This window comes from Talpa europaea (assembly GCF_964194135.1).
Source record: "Talpa europaea genome assembly, chromosome: 6".
In the NCBI taxonomy this organism is placed as follows: Eukaryota; Metazoa; Chordata; class Mammalia; order Eulipotyphla; family Talpidae; genus Talpa; species Talpa europaea.
In genome coordinates, this window is record NC_140072.1 from 118,907,322 (window position 1) to 118,920,411 (window position 13,090).

General features: G+C 40.5%; 1 protein-coding gene across 1 annotated transcript in view; it reads left to right on the forward strand.

The window, feature by feature from the left end:
- Nucleotides 1-6,682: 6,682 nt before the first annotated feature.
- The window catches only part of NDFIP2 (Nedd4 family interacting protein 2), a gene marked incomplete at both ends in the record, with an annotated part of 52,846 nt that continues 46,438 nt past the window's right edge, over nt 6,683-13,090 (forward strand). Inside the window, one exon of the mRNA XM_084235380.1 lies at nt 6,683-7,003. Within this exon, the coding sequence (XP_084091506.1) occupies nt 6,683-7,003 (321 nt within the window). The remainder of the gene's footprint in view (nt 7,004-13,090) is intronic.

A 13,090-nucleotide genomic window follows, 5' to 3' on the forward strand; every position in this document is an offset into this window, starting at 1 on the left:
TTTAGTCCAATTTAAAATATGTAATCCCTAAGGCAAAATGGTTGTTGATTTGCTCCCAGGTATTACTTAAGTCCAAAGGAAGGGGAAAATGAAAGGTATAAATATTAAATGAAAGGTATAATATAAATTAGAACTGAGATGCAGCTTATCGGAATTCAAATCTTTTCTCATTATGGCCTGGTGATGGTGCCTCCATACATAAAAGTATACATATAAAATAAATCTGATAAGAAATTCTTAAATATGGGCATTTATTTTAATCTCTAAAAACTCTGATACCTCCCCCCTTTCTTCTGTTTCTCTTTCTATTTATCCTTTGCTTACTATATAGAGAAAATTTCAGCTTATAGTATTTAAATAAATATGGTAGTCGATTTTCTGCATCAACTTGGCTAGGCTGTGTCCTCAATTATTCACTCAAACAGTAATTCAAGCTTTGCTGAGAAGATATTTTATAGATACGATTAAGGTCCAAAGTTGGTTGACTTTAAATAAAGGAATTTTCTTCCATAACTCAATGTGGGCCCAATTTAATCAACTAAAAGGTTATAAAGAGCAGAATTGAGTCTTTCCCAAGGAGGGAGAAATTCTGCCTGTAGGCAGCAGCTTCTAGACATCTTCCAGAGTTCCGGTGACCAGCACTATGGATTTTGGACTTGCCTAACTAGCACCCATAATAGCACAGGCAATTCCTGCAAATCATCTCAATACATGTTTTCTCTTAGCCCTTATTTCAATTGAACCCTGACAAAACATTAGGTGTATTTTAGCTTCTTCTGATAGACTGAGTGAGAATAAAGTGAGAGAGAAAATCAGTAGATATCTGATTGTCAAATTACCTTACTTTAGAATTTTACTTACTTTAGGAATCTCAGGTCAGTTAAATAAGGAACACTGAAAAACTAAACTGAGGTCCAAGCCTACAAACTGCTTAAAAGACCCACATATATGGTAACTGATTACACTTTGGAGTAATAATTATACTTATTTTCATACACTAAAATGACAAGTAACAGTTTCTTATACTCTAAAATCTACTTTAGAATTTAATTTAGAAAATAATGGCTGGTGAAATTTTATCAGGTAGAGATAGAAATCTTTATATAAAGAATATCAGTTAACTGTTTCAAACATTTTCTAGGTAAAGAAATAAAATCACACATAGTCCAAATGCAATTAACTATTAGGGTCTATGATCACACTAACATCAGTAGCTACTTTCATGTTGTAGGTTCTATATTGTTGAGGAACTAATGAAAGACTAAAATCCCTGAAGAATTAAGGAAACTTTGGAGCATTTGCCTACTTGTGATATAGGCCTGTGTAGCTGATCATCTTGCTGGCAATGGCATTTGCACTGCTCTTTCACTGATGGCAACTGCAAGAATCCTGGCGTGTATATATATGTGTGTATGGGTTTGTGTATGTATATGTATATGTTTATGCTGCTCAGCATACCTAACTGCTAGAAGTAAGAGGAGGGGATGGGTGATACTAAGAAATCAATTGACCTCTAGCAGGAACAGTTCAGCTTCTTCAAAGGTGGGAGGGATACTCAATGGGAAGTATGTCCCAGGCACATAAGTTCCTATGATCTGACAGCATCACTCTATAGAACAACATCAAAGTCATTATTTTTTTTTAATACTTTGGTTTTTTTAAAACTTTTTTTAAAATTTATTTATTTGTACAAGAACTGGGGTACTGGTCAGAGACCTGGGTGAGAGAATTCACCAGAGACAGAGTGGGAGAGAAGAGGCAGATGGATCAAAGACACTGCTGAGTGGAGCAGTGGGCGAAGCAGGAGAGGTCTGCCATGCCCTGTGGGTTTCTTCCTGGCTGGCTGGGAATTGAACTCATGCTGCAGAGGCTGTGGACAGCTTTATAGCGCAGTGCTCAACTCGTTGCACCACTAAGGAGGCCCATCAAAGTCATTCTTTTTTTTTTTGAACATAAACATCAGGTTTTCTTCCTTCCTTCCTTCCTTCCTTCCTTCCTTCCTTCCTTCCTTCCTTCCTTCCTTCCTTCCTTCCTTCCTTCCTTTCTCTCTCTCTCTCTCTCTCTCTCTCTCTCTCTCTCTCTTTCTTTCTCTCTTTCTTTCTTTCTTTCTTTCAAGATTTATTTATTTATACAAGCACTGGGTACAGTCAGAAGCGCTGGAGGGAGAGAGAATTCACCAGAGCCAGAGCGGGGAGCAGAACAGACAGACTGACGAAATACACTGCTGAGGGGAGCAGCAGGCGGCAGGAGAGGTCTGCGCACCTTGTGGGACCCTCGCCTGCAGCCAGGGATCAATCGAACAGGCGCTGCAGAGACTGCGAGCAGCTTCACAGCCCAGCACTCACCCACTGTGCCATCAGGGGAGGCCCATCAAGGTCATTCTTAATGGGAAGAGCTGTAGATATATTATGTCCACATGAGAAAATGATAACAATGGAGGCTACTGAGGGTTATTCTAGAGATTAAATATCAATTTTTGTGAAAGAGCAGTTGTCATTTACCACATTTTTGATAATATTAACAATATTCGATTTATATCTTGGTTCTTATCTCGGTCAGGTTCTCCAGGAAGCAGATACTGATATGAAGGTATGAATTCAAGAGAATTATTAGAGAATTAGCATCTGTGAAAGGAACAACATTTGGATAGTCTCTCCTAGTTCAACAGGAAGCTCTGAAGCAAAGATTACACCTTGAAGGGATACAGTGTCAGACAAAATCATCTAGATTTGTCCCACTGCCTTGTTCAGTCTGAGCCAGGTGCTACCCTGAAAATAGCATAACCTTGCCTTAAAAGCTGAAACGACAAATCTAACAGCTGGAGACTGTTGGTTCATCACATTCCTTATACCTCGACAGTGTGTGCTTCTTGACAGGAAATCCCAGGTCTGGCCCAGTACTGCAGTGTGACAGTGGTAAAATTTTGGGTGGTGCAATTTTTGGAAATGACTGGATTAGGTCACAACAAGAGGTGTTAGCAAAGTGCATTAAAATTCTAGAATTCCACTTGAGGTAGTTTATAACAGTGTACCACCACTCATTCTTTAGGACACCAAAATATTATAGGTTGTCAATTAAGTTACTCCTAGTGGGACAAGTCAGGCCCTCTGCTTGTGTCCAGGTCACACTGCCATAGTAGTGAAAAGGGCAAAAGGAGCTCAAAATGTCTCTTTTGGGGATGATGTAAAAGAAAAAAGAATCATTTGTTTCATATAGATTGAGAAGGTGTGATCTTAGGAAGTCAGGTTGGCTCTTTGTGATGCATAACTATTCATCACGATTTTTTTGGCTTTTGCACACGTTTCACATGGTCGTAGACTACAAGGAGAGACAGGATTTTTTTTAAGAATGGATTATATTATAGTGCTTAATATAACAATTAATATAAAAGAAGTGGTGGATGGAGTCTGTGTCTACTTGCTAGTGATTTGAATTTGGACAAATTCCTTAACATCTCTATGCTTTAGTTTGCTGAAGATTCTTTATTTGCTGAAAAGGAATTACACATGGACCTACACCACAGAGCTGTGGTGAGGACAAAGTGATATAACACAAGTACTGTCCCTGGCTCAGTTTCTCTTTGCTGTTATTGAAACTGGAGCCACGCAAGCAGCACAAGCTGCGGAGCAAGGCTAGCTCTTTCCAACCACCACTTAAGCACCCTCATCACTGGAAGAGCAATAGAGGTTTTCTGCCCGTGCCAGAAGCAGCTGTTTGTGGGACGTGCAAGCAACAATGGGTGATGGGCACTTACTGTCCACCACCACTGGCCCCACTGGGATTCAGGTTGAGGCAGAGGCTAGCAGTGATGATGGACAGCAGTGGTCCCCCTACCATGGCACCCCAGGGCATCAAACCCCCCATTCAAGAATGCAGGGAGAAGCATGGGGTCCCACTGGGCCAGCTCCAACACTTGGCTGCCTCTAGCTGCAGGCAGTAGAGTTACCTAAGGAATCTCGAGCCAACATGGGGGTTCCCAGGGGAGCCCACTCTGCAGTGCTGCTGCATACTGCATACTGCTGCACACCCCGCTTTACATTGTTTTACCAGGCCCCATTGCAGGGCTACCAGTGCAGTGGGCCTCAGGCCCCACTGAGGCCAGTTGTGGCTATGCTCCTTGGAGCCCACCAGTCCATGAGCCTGTCCTGAGGTAAGGGCAGGCCAGTTTTGTACACGCACCAAGTTTTCCATACTTGATTCCTAAATCATAGAATCGATTGATCAGGTGCAAGGTATGAATTGATTGGTGTTAAATGGTTCAATCAACCATAGGATTATAGGTAGGAGACCCTGAAGAAGGATGTAAGGTAGGGCAGGTGCCAATTGAGGATTCACTTGGACTCTGTTTCTGGCCTCTGAAGAAAAACGACTCTGTTCCTTACCTCCAAAGAAAAAAGAAACATCTAGCAGCTGACCTCCAAACAAAGAAGAGAAACTGAAAGCTTTGCAGAGAGCCTAAGAGCTCTGCAGAGGCAGGGCACCACTACATCTCCCTCCCGCCCTGCCTCTGATATCATCTGAAAGGAGCACCAAAGGTCCGGGCTGGTGTCTCAAAGAGCTGTTTATTGTTGGTGCAGGCCAACAACTCAGAAAAAGCTGTAACACTGGTATTTTTGATACTGCCTCCTGGTGAACAGTGGTGACCGGCATTACTGGCAGTGGTACCCAGCACTGTTGATGGTTAGCCAGCACTCTGTGTCTAGGTCACCTTTTGAAACCTGTTAATCACTTCTGATTGTCCAGTACTACCTCTTGGTATTGCTAGCTCTGTTGCTATCTGGTCCATTGTCCAGTGCTGTCCATCCCATCCTGCAGAATGTTGCTGTGGGCTGCTGTGGTATCATCTCAGTGGCCCACCTTTCAGCACCTTTAGCTGTGGTGAGTTGGTTCCTGGCCTGCTACTTACTTGCCAGCGTGCCACAAGCTCCAGGCCCTCATTGATGGGACAGAGCCATCTTGAATGAGCAGCCTTTTGTTTAGGACTTACAGACACTGTGGATGCTTTATGGGTGAGATAAATGGCCATTGTGGCCTTAGGAACTCTTTTTTTGTTAAGGAAACCTATTGTCATTGTTCCCTGAGCCTGGGTGATCTTGCAATGGTGAGCTCAGGTGAAAATCCACAGCAGTGACCTGTCCTTTAATGGGTGGCACTGTCCTTGTATGTCTCAAGTCCTACTGTAGCTCTGTCCCAGCACTCTCTTATTATCAACTCTTTCCACTCTTCCTATGCCCCTCTTGACTGAGAATACACTTCCATTTTGAATTTTGTCACCTGCTGTGCTACATTAGCAAAACATTCACAAAACCTGGGAGGAGAGTGGAATTGAAAGAATGTTACCTTATCCAGAATGTTACCTTATGAAGATGTTTTAGGTCAGGTCTTGGTTCTCCCAGGTCTTAGGTTCTCAGTACTGTGCTGGGTGTGAAAAAACAAACAGCCTTTGAGCTGAGCAGCAGTCCATTTGAAAAACAAGTAGAGATAAGTGATTAGTTAAAATGCAAGTGCATGTAAAATTAAATTCTAAGTAAATTATATAGACCAAAGTGATAGAGGAAGTTAATTTCATTTTGCAGATACTGACTTATTTTGATTATTAAAAGTTGGTAACATTTGGGGTGAAATTGTGAGGGTGAGCGCTTGCACAATAATGCCAATAAAATGTTACATGAGGGTTATTTTAGAATCTAAAATATAGTAAATTTGGTCGAAGAAGGAAGTTTAAAGAAATTAAGCATATCTTGTTAGCCTTTCTTTACCACTAAATGAGTCAAGATGGCAAAAATAGGAACAATTGGACAATGCTTTGAATAATACTCTAAGGACAGCATATTTTTTAGTTGATGATCTCTCAATGCGTTCCCATCCTTATTGTATTTTTGCTATTTTAACCAGTTCAGTTTCATCCAGCGGCCTTCTTCATTCTCAGAATTTCCTTTGGATATTCAGGAGGGAAGTAAATAAAATAGCTGGACCAGAAACGTGGGATTATAGTTTGCAGAGTACAAAAAACAAGCCTTTCAATTAAAAGGTACTTTACACTGCTCCATCATTCTCTTCTACTTGCGAAAGAACATGTTTTGTGCCACGTTGGTGTGGTCAATCACACATGGAGATCGTCTTATAACGTTGCACACAAAGTAATCCATTACTATTAAATCCTTCAGAATTACTGATGTATGATAAAATCGACTTCACTGCACTATTTTCTAGTCTCCTTCCAATAACCTAGGACTCCTAGAGTTCTCGCCCCTCGGTGAGATACAAGAGTCAACTGAAGAGTCTTACACCAAGAGGGAGACAGAATTTTTTTTTTTTTTTTTTTTGGTTAATATCCTTAAGTCACTAATGGTTTTGAACAAGCGTTTTAGGAATGTCCCAGAGACAAGTCTCCCTGCGTTTTCCTAGGACGGGTGACTAATCAGGCGAAATGTTGAGTAAGCCGGTGACCTGCCCTCCGGTGTTCTAGGAACGCGTCCCCTCCCACCTCGACTTTGGTCGGCAGGTATGACTGCGCACTTGCCGGTGCCTGCACGAAAGCCGCCCAATAGAAAAGGCCGATCAAGGCCGGTTACATATTCTTTCCGCTCCCTTGGCCACCGCCTACCGCCGACGGGCTGACAACCGAGCCCGCGCCCCCGGCCTGGGCTCACTTTTCCATTTCCTCCCACTCGCGGGGCGGATGGGCCGCCGGAGAACGCGGGGCGCATGCGCCGCCGCCCCGCGCATGCTCAGTGGTGCTCGCGGCGCCCCGGAGCTTCCCCAACGAGCGGCGGTCGGCGCGGAGGTCTCCGCGGCCGCTGCGGGAGCGACAGGAAGTGAGGCGGCCCCGCCGGGCGACCGCGGCGGAAGAACCGGAGGCGGAAGGGGCGCCGCGGCGCCGACGTCGTGGACCGGGGTGGCCGAGGGGGCCGAGCGCCGAGGGGACTCGCCGGCTGGGAAGCCGGATCCCGAGCCGGGCAGGATGGATCATCATCAGCCGGGGACCGGCCGCTACCAGGTGGTGAGTTCCCGGCCCCCGCCCCCGCGCCGCCCGGGACCCCTGCGTGTCCCCCTGCGTGTCCCCCTGCGTGTCCCCCTCCGTGCCCCCCTCCGTGCCCCCGAGTCCTTCCCGCCGGGTGTTCACGGAGGCGACGTGCTGGCGGCGTTGTTTGGGGGCTCCTGGCCGGAGCTGCGTCCTTCCCACCTCTCCAGTGGAGCCTGCCTGTCATTGCGTCCCTGCGCCCCAAAGTCCTAGCTCTGCACCCCTCTCCTGCGGCCTCGTCCCCGCAGGGAGACACCCTCCACCCCCCACCCCCATGCAGAAATCTGTTTTATTGCTCACATTCCTGATTCTTTCTAACCATTCCCTGACCCAGTCACCTCTGAGACATTCCAGGGGATTGTTTACTGCAGACGGTGCTGACTCCACTTACCTGCGGGAAGGTGATCGCCGTCACAAACGGGGTGGGGAGGCGGGGAGAGGTGAGCACCTCGAACCTGGGGGCGTGGGTAAAAAATGGGGATTTAGGAAGAAAGAGGTTGAAATTTGTTCAGCTGTAGATAGTACTCATGGGACTCCTCTCGTTTCTCAGTTCTAGTTCACCTTGTCATGTTGTCCTTTTCCATTTTGTTAGTTTTGAAAGTGACTGTTCTTTTTTCCATTCCCCCACTTTTTTTTTTTTTCCTGGTAAAACAAAGTTTTGCCAGAAAGCATACCAGTCTTGTTTGAAAAATGTGTTATCGTAAAATACGAGGTCTTACGGTGCCAACATAGAAACCATTGTAACTTGAAGCGAGTGAAAATTGTTCTGTATTTTCAAGGCCCTTTTTTATACCTTTTTTCCCTTTTAGTGTTAATTCTGGTGGTGTCATTGGGGATTTCTATTGAAAACTCTATTTAAAAAATGAACTGTTCTTTTGCATTCCGTAGCATGCTCTTCTAGAAACTTTCAGGTGGTCATTTAGTTAAACCTGTTTACCGAGGGAGAGAAGAAAAGTAATAGGCAGTTTTGAAGGTGCAATTACTAGCACTGTTCGTAAAATTTTTGTACTGTTTGTGAAATGTAGATATATTAGTGCAGAGTTCACCTTTGCAATCTCTTTGTACATGTGAAACATGTGAACTAAGAAATTCAACTAGTAAGTGCATTTTTGACAATTTCAGAATATTGAAAGACGAGATTCCAATGTATGTGTTTGCATTTTTCAAAGGAAAAAGATCGTGACCCTTCATTTTATCTAGTTTACGTTTACATCTTGTAAAACCTCCAAATGATCTTTATTCTGAATTCTGTCAAAATTTATTGGAGCATTTTAAATGATTTGCTGCTAGTATGGAAGACGTTTTTTAAGTTGTGTATACACTTCTGTTGGTTTGAATGTTTTTTTTAAAGATACACGTATTTTTGGAAATGTTACAAAAGTAAAGTGCTATAGGTAAATTTTGAATTTCATTACCAGTTTAACTTATTTTTTTCTAATCTTCTTCTCTTCATGGTCATTAGCTAATTTGAATTCTTTCTCTTGAGGAGGTTTGTTTATCAGAATCAGCCACATCCTCATCCAGCTGTATTCTCATGCAGCCGAATTCTTACTCATACGAGAGCTGATGAACTGATGTAGCAGCAGTGATACATTGCCACGTTTGCTTTTAGTAGTTAAGATGACTTGATTTAATTATTATTTTACAGAATTCCTAATACCAAAATACTGAAATTTGCACTCAGTCTTAGGATATTTTCTTTTTTTCTACAACTCCTTTCAAAATAAGTGTACTGTATCATAATTGCCTCCTTTATTTCATACTGGAGATGTGTCCTACATCGACTTTGAATGGGTGGAGACAGTCCTTTAGCACAGAGGGCAAAAATCAGTCCTGCTGATGATAATACTTTAAATAGGTAGAACATCAATTTGTTTTCCTAGTAAGGCAAAATGTGAGAATCTTAGCACAGTTTAAATTAGAATTTTAATTCCTAAAACTGTGTAATTATATAGTAATTTCATCTGTCTAGTATAACACTTGGACTGTCCGGTCAGTATCTCAATCTAGGTACATGAAAGAGAAGCAGCTGAATTGGGCCCAGTCTGTAGCTCTGGATTATATGATGGGCGCAACTGTTGTGTGGCTGATTTTAGCTCAGTATTTTATTTTCAAAGCTCTGAATGATTAGTAAACTTGAGCATTCAGCAACTCCAGTTGCTAAATGTTTAGAGATGACTTAAGACATGGGGAGGTATACTTAGGATCAGTGTTAGTTTATCCCCAGGTGAAAAGAGGTAAAATGTAGCTTTCCATGTTGGAAAGTTAGTAGTGATCCGCAGCGCATCAGAATGACTACCTTTAACAAATGTGCCAGCTCTATGTGGAACCTGCTTTGTCTTCTTCATTGTTAAAAGTGTCTAAATTTTTTTGAATAGAGCAGTGTATAAAAAACATAGAGCTACAAAAAACTTTGATTGTTACCATTCTGAAAAAGCCAGGTATGTTATGTAGTGTCACTGTGTTATGGGAAAATCAGTTTCCTTTGGTAGGAAGTGAGCAGTGTTGCCAAACTCAAGTAGTTTACTTGGTTTAGAGCTGTTAGGCCACATTCTAACTTTGATGTTCTCTGTTTTAAAGGATTATGTATTGTACCTAGCTGTCTACTAAAATTTCAAAGGCATTAAATAGGCAGTGTTGGTTGTAGCAGTATTTTCCCAAACTTTATCCTGGAATTTTGATAATAGAAGTTCTTGTAAGATTTATAATAGATGCATAATGTTATATTAGATCTAATATAAGCATTATTATAGTGCATTTATAATATGTATTTTATATCAATATAGTATATGTTATTATGTTATAAATATTTATTTGCCTATTAAAACCATGAGAAATTTTGCATTAAAGACATGGATCATATTTGTTTAGCTCATCCTAAATTTTGATCACAGATTAAAAAATTTAAAATAGTATATTAACATTTTCTAAATGTTACTGTTTCTCATGAACATAAGAAAATATTTGTACTGCTAACGTTTCAATACTTAGCTTTATTATCCGGAAAATTAGAGTTGCCCCTAATAAATTGGCTGGATAGGAGGTTGACTATTAAGGGTTAAAAAGCACAAGTTTTCATCTGGACTTACATCTGGATTGTGTTGTTTACAAGTTATGAGCCTTTGACATAGTTATTTAGCCTCTTGAGGGCTCAGTTTCCTCATATTAGTAACTATCTCCTTAGGATTATTGTGAGAAGTAACTTTAATATATGTAAGAGATACAGTGTAGATATAAGTACCTGATAAATACTGTGACTAACATGAGGCAAATAAACTAAAATATATGTAGTTCAGTTTTTGCTGGTGACGTGTTTAGGCCTCCTCTTTTGTTTAATTATGTGATTGTCAGCTAGTACTTTGTTGTACATACCAAGAACAGAAAAGTCTTAAGGTGTGATTTTGCCATATTGCAAGCTAATTAGCCTGTTAATGTTTCATCCTTACTGGCAGAAACAAATGTGGAGGTAAGAAAGAAATGACATTACTTACAGCTCAGCAAGGAATCACATGAATCTGCATTGTATAGTTTTTCCTTGCAGCCAGGTCCCTTGAGGGTGATGGGTGCAGGTAGTAGTTTACAACTCAGGAACTCAGGACTAAGGGTACAGCATTTTTTTTTTTTTAAAGCAAGCAGTGAACAGTATAGCAAACAGCAGACAAACTAGTTGATCTCCTCCCTCTCCCTGGTTGGGTTAGTTAAATATTGTTGTAACCTTAACCTTCTTTGCTCCTGTGTGACTTATTTCAAGAATCCTCTCTGTATCAGGAAATGGATAAACTATGTCATACTCAGCAAGAATATGCAGGGACATTCCAGGCCCATGATAGACTATCTTAACCAATAGCACATATTGTGGAAGAGATACTATATATGGTGATTTTTAGGTGCAGTAGTTTACTTTTATTTTTCATTTTAAAGAAATACTGCTATCTTTGTTACTCTTGAGTTATTCTCTTTTTATTTTTTTTTTATTTTTTGGTCCAACTTGATTCCTTTGATCTTTACTGTTTGTTTCTTTTTAACTTACCAGTATTGTTTATCTGATTTATATTCTTACCACACCTCATTTGCATCATCATGGGTGCCATTGCTTAATCTAATAGGTACTTTTCAGTTCTGGTCTTGCTTGACTACTCTGTTACATCTACACTGAACTCTCTCCTTGAACCATCTTCCTAATTCCTGATACCAAGAATAATTCTGCTCTTCTCTGACTTTTATCCTCTTTGTGAACTCAGTTTGTATTTCTTAAATGGTGATGCATTCCATAGCATGTATTATTGTAATAGACTACTTACCACTTTCTTCCTTCATCTGATTACCCTTTCTTTAGTGTATCATTTACATGGTGTAAATTATATTTATGGACTATAAATTGATTTTTATTTCTTTGCTCAAAAACTTCACTGTCCCTTTTTGAATTCCTCCCTCCTTATTTAATGTTAAAACTTTCAAATTTTAGAAAGTTTGAAAGACTTGTACAGTTAATTCCCATATGTACATGGTCTACAAATGTATATATATGGGGCCTCCCTGGTGGTGCTGTGTGTTGAGCGCAGCGCTGTGAAACTGTCCGTAGCCTCTGCAGCACGCGGGTTCGATTTCCTGCCTGGCCAGGGAGATACACACATGGTACCGCAGACCTCTCCTGTCTCGCCTGCTGCTCCCCTCAGCAATGTTTTCGGTTGTCTGCCTGTTCTGCTCCCCGCTCTGTCTCTGGTGAATTCTCTCACCCTCCTGCGCCTCTGGCCGGTACCCCAGTTCTTGTATAAATAAATAAATCTTTAAAAAAATTCAAATCTTTAAAAAAAATGTATATGTATGGCGAAATATATGGTCTGTAGTTGCAAATAGTTTGCTGTATTTGTGTTATTGTAATCTGTCTTATTTTTTAATGCTTTCAAAGTAAATTGCAGTTGTCAGCATACTGCAAACTATAAACTGCATGCTTATTAGTCTCGAGTTTAGTATTTTTTTTATGGTTCTTTTTTAGGGTAAAACTGGTACATAGTGAAATGCACAAGTCTTACATGGTCTGTTGAATGAGTTTTGATAAATGCATAAACCCAGGTAAATACAGAACAGGGATCAGTGAGTTACTATTTTTGTAAATAAAGTTTTATTGTAAAACAACTGCTACTTTCATTTGTAATGGCCAAATTGAGTATTTGAGGCAGAGCCTACAAAGCCAGATATATATCTGCACCTTATAAAAATTTACTAGGCTGGGATGTATAGACCATTACTATCATCCTTGAAATGAAAGTTCCCTTATGATCCTTCTCTGTCCATTCCTACCCCCTGGTGGTTCTGATTTTTTTTCACTTGAAATTACTTTTGCCTATTCTAGAATGATTGCAGAGCTTCTTTTACCTTGTATGGTTTTGGAGGTTGAGCCCTATTATTGTGTATATAAGCAGCACATCCCTTTTATTGCCAAATAGCATTTCATCATATAAATCATATGACTGCATTACAGTTTGTTTATTCTTTGTTGATGTACATTTGGATTATTTCCTATTTTTGGCTATCATGGATAAAATTCTTCACAATATTCTTGTATAAATAATTTTTACATTTTCATTTCTCTTGGGTGGAATTTCTTATAGTAGGGTAGATATATGTTTAGTTTTAGAAGATGCGTTAGACTCTTCTCCAAAGTAGTTGTACTATTTTCCTTCTACCAACAATGTATGAAATTTTTGGTTGCTTCGCAATTTTGGTGGTGTTGCTCTTTTTGATTTTAAGTACTTTAGTGTATTTTTGAGTTTGTGTTTCTGTAGTTAACACACAGTTCCTTGTATGAAACTTGCGTAACTGTGTAGTGCCATGAAACTTGCATAACTGTGTAGTGTCATGTTTAAATATTAAATAGTCTGTTCTCTGAAATTGTATGCACTAACTGATGTAGTCTATAGCAGGACCTACTTATCACTTCTTCAACCCAACCTGTTCTCTCTTCTCTAGATTAACATGTAACATTTGTTTCTTGTCTCCTCTTGTTTTGTTTGCCTGATAAAATTCTGTTCTTAAATGTAAGAATTCCTACTAAACTATTCTTGG